The 17,364-nt window shown below is 38.5% G+C and overlaps 1 protein-coding gene across 3 annotated transcripts; it reads left to right on the forward strand.

Moving 5' to 3' along the window:
* The first annotated feature begins 1,889 nt into the window (after nt 1–1,889).
* On the forward strand, nt 1,890–15,728 carry pex26 (peroxisomal biogenesis factor 26). 3 transcript variants are annotated; one of them, XM_088924355.1, is made up of 6 exons: nt 1,890–1,907; nt 3,419–3,643; nt 7,775–7,924; nt 8,753–9,051; nt 11,514–11,660; nt 12,789–15,728. In XM_088924355.1, the coding sequence occupies exons 1-6, from the start codon at nt 1,897–1,899 to the stop codon at nt 12,890–12,892; spliced, it is 936 nt and encodes a 311-aa protein (XP_088780481.1). In that variant the 5' UTR covers nt 1,890–1,896; the 3' UTR covers nt 12,893–15,728. The 3 variants fall into 3 exon arrangements, with proteins under 3 accessions (XP_088780481.1, XP_088780483.1, XP_088780482.1); XM_088924357.1 differs by having other exon boundaries at nt 11,514–11,542; nt 12,789–15,067; XM_088924356.1 differs by lacking the exon at nt 1,890–1,907 and adding an exon at nt 2,407–2,541.
* Nucleotides 15,729–17,364: the final 1,636 nt, after the last annotated feature.

Here is a 17,364-nt window from a genome sequence, read left to right on the forward strand (position 1 = left end):
ATTAATTACAGTATAATTACAGGACAACTCCAGAGATTTGACACAGTATTTGACTGAAAAGAATCGGTATATCATTTGCAGATTACACACGACATCACACAAGTAAAGTAACCAGAACAGGTTTATACTTACCCCAATGTTCACATAATCTGATTAAAAGTTCTATCTACAATTGTATAAGACCAATGTCCGTATCTGTTCCCACGCCTAGAGCCGTCATATTCAAACTCCCACAGAGACATTAATTGGTATCAACACAGATTTATGTGCTTGAGTGAATCACTACAGGCAAGCAAAAACAAAAAAAAATAGTGAGTTAATCAGTTATATTTATTTCTGCAATTAAGTGGAGTTTTGTAATTTTCATTTTGGAATTTGTATTTAACATTAACATAGTATTTTTAATTCACTTAAAGCCTGTCATCTGAACAACACACTTTTATTCTCCACGAAAGACATCAGCTGCACCTGACCTGTAGCTCTTAGAGGAAGCACTATAGGAATGCAGTAGATTGCCTGTAAGACAAAAGATGGCTATTTCATACATTTGCTTAACACTGTACAAAATAGTGAGCAAATGCTAAGACAGACCATGGGATACAGATGGAAATAGCAAGCAGTCTGAAGATTTTTATCCCAAAGTTACTAAATACAGATCATTACAATTAGCCCTAAAAACCTGCACTGCTGTGTTCTGAAGTGTTCTTGAACTGTCACAGAGTATGTTAAAGTGTACACATGATTTCAGACATTAAACCACTCTTTTAGAACAAAAATAGAATGTTTTTTTTATTTCACCATCTTAGTGGCATAACATCTGAGCGGTCCGTTAAAACAGGGGAAATGCATAGGCAATAGCTGTAGAATAATAGAATATTTATAAAATAAGTCTATCAAGGGAAATCCTCAAAAGCTGATAGGAAAAACCTAACTTAGATTAATTGTAAGTGTATGTATTGAAGTCAGGATAAATCAGTTATTAAAAAAACTGAGCTTTTGATTGTAGAGGGGGAGAAGGGGAAAAGGGAAGAGAATGGGAGACTGAAAAAACCTAAAAATATCCACTGTCCATATAGTCTAAGGTCTTGCTCCCATTTAGAATGAACAGAAATCATGAAGTAGATCAAGAATAGCTTTTGTGACAAAACTCTAGTAAAGATTGTGTAAGTGCTGCAGTTGCTCACAAAAATAAATGTATAACAAAACCCAAACAGTACAGAAAATAACAGTCAAGTCTGTCAGATTGAGATAGCTGGTGTGGTCCTACTCACGCTCCATCTCCTACTATTCCTGATTCCATGTTATACCACCAAATAGTATAGGTTGTGCTTACATTTAACTTTTATTTTTTTTTCTGTTTATCTCTCTATGTGTTCAGAATAGAGGAGACAAATGTTACAAAAGTCAAGAGCATCTTAACCCTTCCTGCTGCTACAGATGCAGTGCTGTGGAATAGGCTGTGCATGTGATAAATATTCATTGCTGTTTCAAGGGTGTCGTGACTGCCAGCTTTAAAGAAACAAAATATCTGATCTAGGGGTCTGAATACTTTTGCAATACTTGGCAGGTATGAAGAATAGCTGGTAGCTCCTGCTGTAATATTTCATATACCAGAGTATAAACAAATAAGAAACATTTCTAAAGATAAAATATAAAGTATATTATATTAAATAATATATTTGTTATATATTATATTAAATTAATTATAATAATATTATAAAAAGAAAATATTAGTAAGTTGTTGCTTTATAAAATTATAAAAATAATATAAGTATTAGTCTCCACATTACATACATTATGGGAAGTGTAGTTTTCAGGTGGTCTCAAATGAGTGCATTCTGACAGTAAAAACTAGGATTCCCACAGTTCATTGCGTTGTTGACATCCGCTCCAAATATGTCCGCTGTGTAGGTGATAAGTTTTAACTTTGATGTGAAAAAAGTGTAATAAGGTTTTGATTTTTTTAGACGCAGATTACTAAATCAACAAAATATCTTTTCCTTGCTTTCTTTTCCTCTTGCGTTTCGATGTGGTAACATACATTAATGTTACCTGCTCAATTTCAAATAGTGAAAGTCAGTTTTCTGCGAAACGGGATTAAACGTGCTGTGAGTGCGTGAAAGGTTAATATAATATATAGTAAATGTGAAGAGTATAGTAAGTCAAAGTCTCTTTAAAAATGATCTCTTTAAAATGATTTTAGTGCTAATGGATTGATGGTTCAAAAAGATCAATAAAAAAGATCAATAAAAACTCTAAATGACTTATCGTACAGTTCTGGAAACGGGGGAGAAAATGTTAGATGGTAATTCACTCAGAATAAATATAAAACGTCCTATATGGAGTGAATTATTTTTAATGCTTTTTACGGAGATAAAACCTCCTCGCACTTTTCGATTAACATCTGCAATTTAAAAATAAATTCTTAATCGGATGCGTATTCGCAAGGATTTTCGTTCTTTTTTATGCCTTTACACTAACCCGCCTGAATTACTTCGCATTAGTGTCCAGATCGGGTTTTTTACTTCTTAAGTGAAACAAGTGAGTATTGCATTCAGAGTGATTAGTAACTTCATAGTGGATTGATATGCAGTACACCAGGTGGTGTGTACATGTGCATGCATGCCTATTTGCAGAATAAATTATTACTGCATGGCGGTGCAGTGGTTGGCATTGCTGGTTTGCAGCTCTGGGGCCCTGGGTTCAATTCTGGACCTAGGGTGCCATCTATGTGGAGTTTGTATGTTTTCTACATTTTGCGTGGGTTTGCTCTGGTTTCCTCCCACAGTCCAAAGACATACTGGTAGGAGAACTGACCAAAATAGACCGTGGTGTGAGTGTGTCTGTGGCGTTGGATGGGAGTTCTGTCCAGGGTGTATCCTGCCCTGTGCTAGTTGCTTGCCGGGATAGGCTTCGGATCCCCCGAGACCCTGAATTGGATAAAGCGGTTAGAAAATGGATGGATAGATGAATACGTGCTTTCATTCTTATTTGAAGTTATCAATCAAAGTTTATTTATCAACTGCACAACAATACAGCGTGCAGCAGTAGTTGCTGGCAATGGAATGTCTTTTCTACGAGCTCACCGGGGGAGATGAAAATCACAGAATTAAAGTTGCAAAATAAGGTTACATAATGATTGATAATAGTGCAATCGAAATTGAATAACATGAACTCAATATAAATAGAGTTGCTATGTGTCCAGGGTGTATACAAGTCCAAGTAGTGCAGTATGCCGAATACAAGGAAAACTGTATGTCCACGTAGTCATTACGGGTGACTTGCTGAAGGCACTGAAGGATTTGCTGAAGGAATTATGACAGTGAACACAAATCTGCGCACTGTTGCATTGTATCTTTACAGAAGACGCAGTCCTTGCACTGCTGTGGAAAGTGAATATTTTCTGTTTCTCTGCAAGGATGCGGAGCAGCTCCTCCACCTCTCTGGCCCATGTGAGGGGCCTGGGCTCGGTGCGACTCGGCAGCAGCCCGCTGCTGTCCCAGGGCTCGGCTCAGGCGCTCAGCCTGCTGGAGACCGCCGCCGAGCAGCTGATGGTGCAGCGGGATTTTCGAGCAGCGCTGGATTCGTGCGAGAGAGGTTTGGACAGCATGGGGAGTGTCCCTGAGCAGGAGGACACGTCAAGGTACCGCTACAGCCAAAGACAAACAAGGGCGTGTTGTGTGCTCATAATAGTGCAGTATGTTTTGGGGGCCAATAATAAGATTGACAAGGAAATCTGGGTATTGATTAATAAAATGAGTAGTTTACAGTGCCTTCAAAAAGTATTCACCCCCTTTGATGATTTCTTGTTCTACTGTGTTGCAAAGTCAAATTAAAGCATATTTAAATGGGATTTTTTTCTCTTAAAATGTTAAAATGAAATAAATTATTTAGATGTCTTCAAAATTATATTAAAAATACAAATCTGAAAATTTCTTAACTGATAAGTATTCTCCCCCTTTGTTTTAACTACCTAAATTGGGTGAGGTATTCAACCACCTTGAGAGATATCACACTAAATGTCACGAAGAGTAGATCAGGACCCTATGCAGACGATAGAATCCAGAAGTGAGTGCAACAGTCACGGGGAGGAGACGGCGAGGAACTGGGCAGGTGGACGAACAGGGGGGTGTGACGACGGTGCACTGGTGCTTGGGGGGGTGCGTGGTCCAGGCGAACTAGTCCAAAACAATCCGAAAGGGGAAACCAGGAAGCAGTCTGAAAGTCCAGTACCGGGTGATCCATCCAAGACAAAACAAGATGGGGTTAAAAACTGGAACAGGATCCGGTGCAGGGGAATAAAAACAGGGGTGATGAGGCGCTCTGAACCCCAGACTCAGCTAGGTCAGGAAGCTGATAGGAGGCCTATGCCCTCAAGCCGCGGACGTAGGGTGACTTGGTAGTAGGCGGGCCTCCAGGCGTCTGTCTTCCAATGCAGAGCCCGGAACAGAGTGAGCGTCTGGCTTATAAGGAGGGGCTGGATTGGAGAGAGGTGCACATGATCAAGTAAAATGTTAAAGAGCCGGAGCGCCCTTAAGCCCTTAAGAGGAAGCATTACAATCGTGGCACTAAATATGTTAACGAGGTACACCTGTGTTCATTTCGAATCCACCTTTGTTCAATTGCTTGATTGCACAATAAATATCAGTGACTTTGTGAGGTCTCACAACTAAAACAGCAGATCAGATCAGTCCTGCTGTCATGAAGACCAAGGAGCTGCCCGTGAAACTTCGAGATGAAGTTGTTAGGAGGAAAAAAGCTGGAGAAAGTTATTAAAAGATTGGCAAAGCTTTGAACCTTCCTAGGAGCACCGTGAAGTCCAGTGTAACAAAATGGAAAAAACATGGCACAACCCAGACACTACTAAGATTAGGCCGTCCTACCAAATTGAGCAACCGGACAAGAAGGGGAATTGTCAGAGAAGTGACCAAGAGGCCAGCTACAACACTGACAGAGCTCTTTGGCTGAAATGGGAGAAACTGTCCAGACATCAACAATCTCTTCAGCACTTCACAGATTTGGCCTCTTTGGGAGATTGGCTAGAAGGAAGCCACTTCTGAGAAAGGCCAACATTAAATCACGCCTGGAGTTTGCTAGAAGCCATGTGACAAATCCTGAAACCTTTAGGAAGAAAATGTTGTGGTCTGATGAGACTAAAGTTGAGCTCTTTGGCCTGAAAGCAAAGCACTATGTTTGGCGCAAACCAAAAACAGCCCAACACCCAGGTAACACCATCCCTACCGTCAAGCATGGTGGTGGCAGCATCATGCTCTGGGGTTGCTTTTCAGCAGGAGGAACTGGAAAGCTTGTTGCCATCAAGGGCAACATGGATGGAGCCAAATACAGGCAAATCCTTGAGGAGAACCTGTTTCAGTCAGTCAGAGATCTGCGTTTAGGTCGAAGATTCATTTTCCAGCAGGACAGTGACCCAAAGCACATGGCAAAAACTATCGAGGAATGGCTTGAAAAAAAGAAGGTTAGTATTCTGGAATGGCCCAGCCAGAGCCCAGAGATGAATCCGATTGAAATTCTGGGGTAAGACTTGAAAATTACTTTCCACAGATCCTCTCCATCTAATTTGGCAGAGTTGAGCAAATTTGCACTGAAAAATGGGCAAAAATTAAATTTACCACAATTTAAATGTGCAAAGCTCATACAGACAATCCCAAGAAGACTCATGGCTGTAATTGCTGCTAAAGGACTATGTACAAAGTATTGACTCGGGGTGGGGCTGAATACTTTTGTAAATGAGAAATGTAAGTCTTTCATTCTGGAGAAATGAATGTTCTTGAATAAAAAAAAATTGATTCATAAATGTGTTGAATTTATTGTGTTATTGAAGAGAGAAAAAAATATTTCAATGTGTTAAAATGTGGAGGTGTAACAGGAACAAAATGCAAAAAAAATCAAGGGGGTGAATACTTTCTAAAGGCACTGTATATTAACATAGAGTCGGACAGAATATGCTGCTAAGTTCTGTCTGTGAGTAGCCTCACAGTTTTTTGGCTGCACAGTTGTACTTCTTTTTGAGGAAATTCAGGAACTTGGAGGAAAGTCAAAATAAATACAGGGCCATTTTGGGTCAACTCGTCCCACAGGTCCCAGTGACCAGAACAGCTGAAAGTTCTTGTTTATTTATCTAACCAGATAAGTAAATTGAGAACAAATTCTCCTTTACAGTGATGACCTGGAGTGTGCCCTTTCCTGCTGCAAGCCATTTCCTGGAGAAATTGCAGTGATGTACAGCAGTGTCCCAACCAAGATTTAAATCAGGAGCCCTGGTCATTGCTCCATGCTACTGACCTGATATTTAGTCCTTAGACATCGAAAGGGACATTAGTTCATAACACATGAAGACGCCAGTTATGATTCATAATTTGCTTTGTAGCTGTATCTGATCAAGCCTAGTCTACAGGTAGTATTGGAGAGTGTGATGAAAAAATCAAGATGTCATCATGTTTACTGGATCATTAAGATTATTCCAGTGGCCAAAGCAGAGAGATGAATGCTGTGTACTTCTACAGAAGGGCTGTCCTATCCTAAACCGAAATCATTTCTCATTACTTTATCTGATCTGCTGTGCACTGGGGTGCTGGAGCATAATGGGTCTGTCATGCAGTAGCAAATTAAGTTTTTAGTGCTTTAGGATATTTTGGGATGAAAAGTGTGATACAAGTGCAAGAATTATATGGATGTTGTTTGTGTCTGTACATTTTGAAGATTATAAAAGATATATACGATTATACATTATGAAGAAGACAGATAATCAAATACATTTTCCAGGAATCTATAAAATTCTTATCTGTAAACCCACCAAAGGTCAGAATTCATATCCTAGTTGGAGTTTTCAGGTCTTCGTAATCAGGCTACTCAGGAATGTGACATTTTTTTGTCTTTTAAGACCGAAATAAATACTAAAACCGTCATTTCTATAGAAGATCTACCTTGCTCTCTGTACAGAATCATTCATAGGTCTTCAAAGCCAAAATTCTTTGGTACATTTTAACACATTCTTCTACAAATGGAAATATAAATTGTGGAGCTTATATATTTCATCTGGTTTCATACCATCTGTCTCAGATTCTAAATGTTAAGAAGTACAGAAGCTTATTGGTCCCACAGACAAAAAAAATCTTCTACGTTACATGAGACACTTTTCTTTTCTCACATAAACACAATACTATCTTGTATAAACGAGATATTTTTTTTCTCCATAGCGCTAGTAAGCTTCTGTAAAGAAGAATGCAGATCTAGAGTTTTCTGGATTTTTCTTCAATTTAAATGAAAAGACCCTTAAGCTAAAAGTATGCTCTACTGTTCAGTGAAAATATAGTGTTTGAAATAAGAAGTCTAGGATTTGCTTAAATTATTATTTTACGGCTCTGAAAAGGATACAAATTGGGTGTTTAGTTAAGATGAATTGCTGCTCATCCTTTTTTGAAGAATCAAGGCCATTCAAGCAGAAATGAGTGAATACACATTACGAATGAGAAACAGGCTTATATGCAGTGGGCCCAACAGAATAGTGCAGACACTAGATTATTACCCTGTGACCTGTAGAATTGTTTGTGATGTGCTGTAGATGGACTGTTATTGCAAACCCTTGAGTTCAATTATTTTTCACTTTCTCTCTGTACAAGCAGAATGTAAAATAAGGATGCAGTAGCCGGTGTATTAAATTCTCCTGGAGATGCTTACAGTGGTTCGTCTGAAACAGTTTCCCCCCTTAGTTGCACTATACAGTATGTCTGATTTGAAGCTCTTGTCTGTGCAGCAATTTCAGATGCAGTGAAGTAAAGGTGGCGCTTTGCACCATTGGAGTCCAGGCTCTTGCAGAGCTCAACCAGTGGAGAGGAGTCCTCCCCTGGATCCTGCAGTACTACGGAACTCCAGAGAAAATACCTGCAAAAATAATGCAAATGTGGTGAGTTTTTTCTGACATTTATTTTCTACTTTAGTCTCGCTAGGTGAGAGTTACCGTCAAAGCTTCTGGAAAGAGTGTAGGAAAAACACTGCAGTGAGAAGGCTGTTACTGATCATCCCCAAAGGTGGCTCAAATTATCTAGACAAATATTATATAGATAAATAGCAAATATTAAGCTGGGTAGTAAGAGTGAGGATCAGTTGTCCTCATATACTCTGTTGTATTTGTTTCTGAGTCAGAGTGGTAGATCTTGTAGTGCGTAAAGTAATTGGCACAGTGCCAGGATGTCCCTAGCTCTGTCCCTCATTTACTCTGCCTTACCTTAGGGAAAACACTGAACATCTTTGTATTTTGTCTTGTGTATAATGTGTTGTGAGGCAGAACGGTTATTGTTGATTACTAATTAGAATAATAACTATTACTGAATTCATGGATTTTCTTGCAAGGCAATTTAAAGTTTATTTGTAATTTTAATAGTAACATTTCATTGTTGCTTTTCTGCGCAAGTGCATACAGTGGTTGCAGAACTGTTTTATCTTTACATCTGAAACGCTCTGCCTTTTAACTAACAAATATATTTTGACTTGGTATAACTTACTCTTTTTCAATAAGAACTCCTGCACATTTTTTTGTGTGATTATAGTCTACTGCCAAACATGTAGCATTTCCAGTCACTTTTACATGTTCCTCAAAAGATTGATTTAAAACTACTGATGTGTATAATTTTGTGCAAATGTTTGTTCAGTGATAAAGTGCTTTAATGGGGCTATGGACCTCCTCTTTGTACCATCCAAATAGACTCAAAACTCTGTTTTTTTATCCATATAGCATCCTTCTCTACACTAAGGTGGATGAACCAGCTGTGGTCTTGCAAGCTGGTGGTGATTGGTTGAGGAGCCCAGCCAATCAAAGCCTTCCTGGGTATGGCGCTGTAGCAGAACTTTATCTCCTGCACATCCTAGTCCCTTTGGGCAGGCTGGGTGAGGCACAGGCCTTGGCAGAAAGCAGCACAGCCTTCAGCGAGGAGCAGAGGCAGGTGGCAGTGGACATCATTGAACACAAGCGAAGTTCCAGCCAGCCACAGAGCCCTAGTCGGGCCCAGGAGTTGGAACAGAAGATATGCAGAAGTAGGTCCCTTTTCACTTCAAAGATGATAAATTGTCTAGTAATCATTCTTCAGCACTAAAAAAAGCATTGAAAATGTCTTACTATTCTTCTGACTGGAAAACTATAAAACTATAGATACAGTGCCTTGCGAAAGTATTCGGCCCCCTTGAACTTTTCAACCTTTTGCCACATTTCAGGCTTCAAACATAAAGATATAAATTTTTTATTTTATGTGAAGAATCACCAACAAGTGGGACACAATTGTGAAGTGGAACGAAATCTACTGGATTTTTGAAACTTTTTTAACTAATAAAAAAATGAAAAGTGGGGCGTGCAAAATTATTCGGCCCCCTTGCGTTAATACTTTGTAGAGCCACCTTTTGCTGCGATTACAGCTGCAAGTCGCTTGGGGTATGTCTCTATCAGTTTTGCACATCGAGAGACTGAAATTCTTGCCCATTCTTCCTTGCAAAACAGCTCGAGCTCAGTGAGGTTGGATGGAGAGCGTTTGTGAACAGCAGTTTTCAGCTCTTTCCACAGATTCTCGATTGGATTCAGGTCTGGACTTTGACTTGGCCATTCAAACACCTGGATACGTTTATTTGTGAACCATTCCTTTGTAGATTTTGCTGTATGTTTGGGATCATTGTCTTGTTGGAAGATAAATCTCCATCCCAGTTTCAGGTCTTTTGCAGACTCCAACAGGTTTTCATCCAGAATGGTCCTGTATTTGGCTGCATCCATCTTCCCCTCAATTTTAACCATCTTCCCTGTCCCTGCTGAAGAAAAGCAGGCCCAAACCATGATGCTGCCACCACCATGTTTGACAGTGGGGATGGTGTGTTGAGGGTGATGAGCTGTGTTGCTTTTACGCCAAACATATCGTTTTGCATTGTGGCCAAAAAGTTCGATTTTGGTTTCATCTGACCAGAGCACCTTCTTCCACATGTTTGGGGTGTCTCCCAGGTGGCTTGTGGCAAACTTTAGACGAGACTTTTTATGGATATCTTTGAGAAATGGCTTTCTTCTTGCCACTCTTCCATAAAGGCCAGATTTGTGCAGTGTAAGACTGATTGTTGTCCTATGGACAGACTCTCCCACCTCAGCTGTAGTTCTCTGCAGTTCATCCAGAGTGATCATGGGCCTCTTGGCTGCATCTCTGATCAGTCTTCTCCTTGTCTGTGCTGAAAGTTTAGAGGGACGGCCAGGTCTTGGTAGATTTGCAGTGGTCTGATACTCCTTCCATTTCAAGATGATCGCTTGCACAGTGCTCCTTGGGATGTTTGAAGCTTGGGAAATCTTTTTGTATCCAAATCCAGCTTTAAACTTCTCCACAACAGTATTACGGACCTGCCTGGTGTGTTCCTTGGTCTTCATGATGCTCTCTGCGCTTTCAACAGAACCTTGAGACTATCACAGAGCAGGTGCATTTATACAGAGACTTGATTACACACAGGTGGATTCTATTTATCACCATCAGTCATTTAGGACAACATTGGATCATTCAGAGATCCTCGCTGAACTTCTGGAGTGAGTTTGCTGCACTGAAAGTAAAGGGGCCGAATAATTTTGCACGCCCCACTTTTCATTTTTTTATTAGTTAAAAAAGTTTAAAAAATCCAATAGATTTCGTTCCACTTCACAATTGTGTCCCACTTGTTGGTGATTCTTCACATAAAATAAAAAATTTATATCTTTATGTTTGAAGCCTGAAATGTGGCAAAAGGTTGAAAAGTTCAAGGGGGCCGAATACTTTCGCAAGGCACTGTATCTTGTATAGAAAAAATGGAAGTGATTCGGTGACTTCTATATGTGAATTCAGTTTGATATACAGAACACGATTAGCCAGTAACCCTTCTTGTAGTCCTGGTCTGTGTACTGTGGGTGCTTCTAACAGCCTTCTTAATAGTAAGTAGCATTTGTTTAAATCAGTTTATCAAACAAAACTAAAGAGCTAGTTTTGTCAAAGCACTACAGTGGTATTGATTTGCAGTGAAAGTATGTGTTTCCTGTTTTTACTGTACTGTATATAAGATACAGTTAGAGAAACACCATACAGAGAACCTGAAGAAGAGCTGTTTAGTGATGCGTTGTGAGCCAGGTGTGTGTTGCCTAATAAATAAGCTTTGGGTGCTTGCATAATATTGCTGGCTTGTAAGAAAACAAAACTTAATTTGTCTAATTATTACCCCAATTTAAATTGTTAAGTGTTTAACCCTGGTAGAACATTAAAGCTGCTTATGAACTCTATGATTTATCAGGCATTAAATATCCTTTGGAGTTAGACAACATTTCTAGTATAACAAGCACATATTAGGTTGCCATCATGGGTTTCTAGGATGGTTTGGCTGAATATGATTTCCATAATTCCTATGTTTTAGGTTCATGACTGAACCTCCTAAATTTAGCCACAGAGCTCATAGATTGTCAAAAGATGAACTAGTTAGAGGAGTTGCAGGTTAATTTCCCATTTTGCTTGCAGGTGCTGTTTCTCAGAGGTTGGAGTCCACGGTGAGGTTACTGTATAGAGCCCTCTTTTTGGTCAGGAAACGATTCTGTGCTTTTCCCTTCCAGAAGACTGTGCTTGCTGCAGTTTTATTGTACCTGCTTTTAATAAGAGTGGACCCAGGTAAGATGTAAAATGTTCCAGATGTCCTGTAATTAGGAACTTAAGCCGTGAGTTAGGCAATCTTACCATTTTCATTTGTAAGATTTAAATTAGGAGTGACAATTCCTGTGATCAATGTGCTTCTACAGGCTGAACTAGATGACCATTTTGACTTTTGACTTAGGAATATGAATTTTAATCATACCTGCATTATTTCATATCATTATCATCACTTTCAGTAACCTCTTTATCCAGTTCAGGGTCACAGAGGAGCCTGAGTCTATCCCGGCACGAAATGGGCACAAGTCAGAATGCACCCTGGACAAGACTCCAGTCCATCACAGGGCTCACACATACATAAACACATACTTATACCGGGCCGTTTTCCCCCAGAAGCCAGTACTCTACCAGTATGTCATTGGACTGTGGAAGAAAACCAGAGCACCCTGGGGGAAACCCATGCAAATATAAGAAGACCATTCAAACTCCACACAGATGGTATCCCAGGAATTGAGTCTAGGGCCCCAGCGTTGTGAGGTGCAAACCACTGCATCATCGTGCCATCATGCTGTCCTACCTGTATCATTTGAAACTACTATTTGATATTTGTGAAAAAATGATTTTACTAAATGCCAAATATTATTTGCTTTGATCATCAATTTCACTTTTTTTCATAACGATGGCAACTTTTTTTTGTGCATTCTATAATAAAGCTGCTCAAAGAATGTATGTAAATGTCGTCCCCCCACTACCTATTTATTCATCCATTTATTTATGTATTACTAATTGTGTTTTTGGGATTTTTTGTGATTTTATGTAACTTTATTTTGCTTGTGTGTTTTGTACTTTTATGGGAGAAGAAAATGACAGATTTCCACAGCAGTGGACATTTAAGTATCTATGTACACCTATTGTAATAAAATATATGGGATACAGTGTAATGGAAAGGTTAGAAAGACTCTGAATGGAAAAGCTGGGGAAGAGAACAGAGTTGTTTATTCACTATGTGTGACTTATTATCTATATGTTCCTTAACAGATAGTTGTACTTTGTTACTAGAAAAATTAGGTATTCATAATAGATTTAAAGCTCTAAGGATTTACTCTGGAGGTAAATGAACAACTCCCCTCTCTTGTGTTTGTTTTTCAGCTGTTCCTTCTGCCTTTCCCTGGATCTCCAATCTTCTCCAGATGTTCCGACAGATGTGGGATACTATGTTTGCACCCTATTACAGAGCTGCTGTCACAGACTAAGTAGCAATCCAGCATTTTTTCAAAACTCGGCCCACTTTGATTGCAGACTCTGAAGAACTACAGGTGTTCTCCTTGAGTAAATACCATATATTATATATTTATTATTATTTTTAATCAGGCCCAGATTTTGCAAGAAGACCCGGAGATAAGAGAAATAAATAAAACTGGACTGTCCTAAGATATACTGTGCTGCTGTGCAGGAGATTTCAAATGAAGGCCAATCCTCAGAGCCAGCATCCTTTTGAAACATGGATGCTGCTGTAAAGTATTTTTCATTTTATTTTCTGTAATCTGAGCTGTAAGGATGTCTTTACATACAGGATATACAGTTCCTTCCAGGTTTGCTCATATTGCTGATACAGTAGGAACACAAAACATCATAAAAAGAATTTATGTATTGGATAATATGTCTCACTTAAAATGAATCTGAAAGTGTTATGTTGTAATCTTAATAGCATTGGACAGAGTAAAGTCATATGTCATGATTGGTTTAAATCCAGAAAACATAAAGGTAATTGGTATTTTGTAAATCCCCATCTTGTATAGATTACACTATATGCCTCTTATAGTCTGCTATGAAGTTCTAGTACTTTTAAAGTTGTAACCATTCATCCAGCCAGGATTGCTCTAGTTTCTTCAGACCCTGGGCCAGTCAAGAACATTTTTTTTGTGTGTAGTTAACCACGTCATTGTCGATTGGAATGCACTGTCGATTGGATCACTGTCATGCTGGATTGTGCATGGTTTCCCAAGCTTGAACTTTTTTGCACAGGGAATTGGGTATTTGGTATTTGGGTATTATGGTTTAGTATTTACTTTTTGCATTTCCGAAAGCAAAAAGCAAAAAGTAAAGATTTGTTTTCATTGAACTTTATTTAAAAGAGTACTTAGAGGTGTGAAAAAATGTTGTGTTTTCTGAAATTCAGTTAATTATTTCTGACAAATATTTACTTCTAACTTTGCTATGTGCAATGCTTTATTATGATTATAACATTTTTAGAATTTTTTAAGGAAGTTACATTATCCAGTCCATATCTCATTCTGTTATAAGAGGTTTTTGTATGATTAAATCTAGAGGACATTGTCAATATTACATACAAAAAACAAAAATCCACTAAAACAATTAGACTACAGTGGACTTCGGAATTATTGGCACCCCTTGATAAATATGAAGAAAAAAAGTATAAAACAATGAGTTCATTAAGCACTGAAATATATTTCTAACATAAGTAATTATGCTGAATTAATGATTAAATGAAATCAACCAAGACAAAAAATCATAAATTATTTTCTCCAAATTAAAAGAAACATATTTTATTACAATTATTACTGTTTTTAGTACTTGGTGGAGCCTCCCTTGGGAAGGATGATGGCAGTAAGTTTTTTTATATAATGCTTTATCCGATTGGTGAACACACTGTGAGGAATTCTAGAACATTCCTCCATGCGGAACCTTTCCAGGTCCTTGAGGTTTGTAGGTGTGCGCTTATAGACAGCCCTCTTCAGCTCAGACCGCAGGTTTTCAATAGGGTGCAAGTCTGGCGACTGAGATGGCAAAGAGTTGATTTTCTTTTCTGTCAACGATTTCTTTGTTGATTTTGAAGTATGTTTTGGGTCATGGTCATGTTGAAAGATCCATCTTCGGCCAAGATGCAGCCAAGAGGCAATCAGGATTATGGCCAAAATATTCTGCTACTTTTGAGAATTCATGATGCCATCGATCTTAACAAGGGCCCCAGGACCACTGGCAGCAAAGCAGCCCCAGAGCATCAAAGATCCCCCACCAAATTTTAAAGTAGGTATGATGCTCATTTCAGTATATGCATCCCTCTTCTTACGCCAAACATGACTGTGGCCAAAAAGTTCAATTTTGATCTCATCTGACCACAGCAACCACTCCCAGTCGATATTGGTATTTTGAAGGTTTTACTTTTTTAAAATTATTTGCTTTTTGAAGATCAGCAATGGTTTGCCTAATTTCTGTTGTTAGTTTTTTCAGATGTCAAAAGGTTTTCCTGTGTGTGTTTCGCCATTTTTATACCCTAGGGAAACAGGAAGTCACTAAGCTACACACATTAGTTCCTTAAGACAAAATTGAACTGATACAAGTATAAATGTATTATTTTTTTCAAATGTGTTTGATTGTATTTGAAGGGTTCCAATAATTTTGGCACCTATGTTTTTCAGATAAAACAGCATTGCTTGTTTGCAATTGAACCTTAAAATGAGAAAATGTTTTAGAAAAAGAGGACAAGTATTCCCCTAACATATGAGCATTAAATATCATTATGTGGTTTATTTTATTAACACTTTTTTCTTCATATTTATCAAAGGGTGCCAATAATTTCAGAGTCTGCTGTATATGTACATTCATGTACTGACAGTCCTTATTGATCTTCAGCCCAACTCCATTCAGTACCATTTGCTTTGTACTGTCCCTCAGTGAAAAGAATTACTTTCATCAAAATTTTGGAAGTGAATGTATCGGTTTTATAAAATCCAACATTGTTTGTAAAATTTCTTGTCAGTGAGCTATCCTGAATGGTCTATATAACAATGCTTGTGATTTTGTGTTTCTGTCCATAAATGCTTTGTACAAGTGGTGTAACCCTTCACTGCAGGAGTGCTCCACTATGGTGAAGACGATAGCAAATAATGAAGTATGATGCTGGGTATTCATATTTTTCTGTAAAACAAAGGTTTCCAAGAGATATAATGACTGTAAATCCTTCATGTGATCCTGCTGCCCAGTGAAAATCCAATGTAAGTAGCGTAACGTGTTGCCTGTTTTACTTGGGTACACTCAAGGAAATTAAAAAACATGTCTTATGTGTGATGTTTGAAAAACGAATTCTTCAACTTCTGCAGTACTCTCAGAAAGGTGGCTTTTGTATTATGTGTATCTTTTTCAGCACAACATTCATCAGTAAATTGGCATAGTGCCAATAGCAGTTAGCTCATCTGCCTGGCAGATGTACTGTATCTCTGCGTGCTCTATTCCCCCTCCACCCAGTCCACGCACATGCTGTCCAGGTTCACTGGTGTCCCTGAATTGGACACTCCATCCCCAAGTGTGTGCCCTGTGATGGGCTGGTGTCCCATCCAAGGTGTAGTCCTGCATTGTGTGATTCGGCCTGCCAGGTTAGGCTCTGGTTCACCATGACCTTCTTAAGGATAAAGCCGGTATTGTAGATGGCTGGATTGGCTTTAAAAAATGTGGAATATGCTTGAATTACTTACTGTATATCAGAGGGAAGAGCAGGCTATGAAATCATTGCTAAAGTCACTGCAGACCCCTGATCTTATCCCCACTGAAACCTTATGGGTAGATCCTAATAAGTGAGTGATGCAAAATGTTCAGTTTTAGCACAAATCTGCACTGTGATATTTTGATATTAGATCATTTGCACACGTCAGACAAAAAGCTGTGTGGTAGAATGTAGTCATGCTTTAGTCTCCAAAAGAGTTACCTGTTTCAAGCAATGTATTATATTGATTCTTTACCTTAGTTGTTTTTATTTTTCTGAATGGCCCCATACTTATTATTGTGAGAGTAGGTTTGTAGAACGTGTTGAGCCACTAAATATATTTATCATTTTCTTTACTGACTGTTCAGCTGTAGCCATAGATTATTTCTTAGTGTCGCCACTTGGAATATTGTTAACCTGTGATTAGTGCTGTGGACCCATGCTTGCAGTATAACCATGTTTTTTTAAATTCTTTTATCTTAACCAATTTAGTGAATTGACAACAAATTCACTTTTCCAATGGTAACCTTCCTGGTGGGGAGGTAATTGTTTCACCTGGGATTTGAACCCATGACCTCTGCATTCCAGAGCCCTAACAGTACTCCATGCTGTCGCCTAACTACAACCAGATTGAAGCCAAACAAATTAAAGACTGATGGCAGAAACTGATATGTTATATGTAATTGAAAATCTGGCTCCAGGAGACTTTAAATATAAATTGAGGGGATGTTTTTTAATTTTGTGGGAAGGATTAAAAATGTGATCTAATTGTTGGGTTTGTCATTTATGTACAGAATGTCAAATTCATATAAATAGCTTTTATGACCAGTGTGCAGTATGGATACTTATTAGCTGATATCTTCATCTTCCCCGTGATCCTGGTTTTATGCACAGAAAATTCATTTGTCCGAGAAGCACAGTCCTCATTTTTTTAAATACACCCTCTAATGATATGCGTGATGTACTGTACAGTATACAGTATGAGGCTAATGTACTGTACATATATTGTCACGAATGTTGAGTTGTCATTCCATCATTAGCACTTTAAATACTTTGCAAAAACCTTGTGGATATAGGTTAGAATAAAAAACGATTAATTTTTATTAAGCACAGAATTTTGCTGTTAGAAGTAAGCCTGTCTGATAAACGTGCCCGAGGATGTCTTTATTCGGCACGCGAATGGGTAAAAAAAGGGCAAGCGCACAGTTATCCCATTTTTGAGGA

This window comes from Atractosteus spatula, chromosome 8 (assembly GCF_055471065.1).
Source record: "Atractosteus spatula isolate fAtrSpa1 chromosome 8, fAtrSpa1.hap1, whole genome shotgun sequence".
Classification (NCBI taxonomy): domain Eukaryota; kingdom Metazoa; phylum Chordata; class Actinopteri; order Semionotiformes; family Lepisosteidae; genus Atractosteus; species Atractosteus spatula.

Excerpts from the sequence above, each read along its gene's own strand:
- pex26 (XM_088924355.1), top strand. Across the intron at positions 7,925-8,752 it reads GCAAAAATAATGCAAATGTG|CATCCTTCTCTACACTAAGG; the intron begins GTGAGTTTTTTC and ends TTATCCATATAG. Across the intron at positions 11,661-12,788 it reads TTTAATAAGAGTGGACCCAG|CTGTTCCTTCTGCCTTTCCC; the intron begins GTAAGATGTAAA and ends TTTGTTTTTCAG.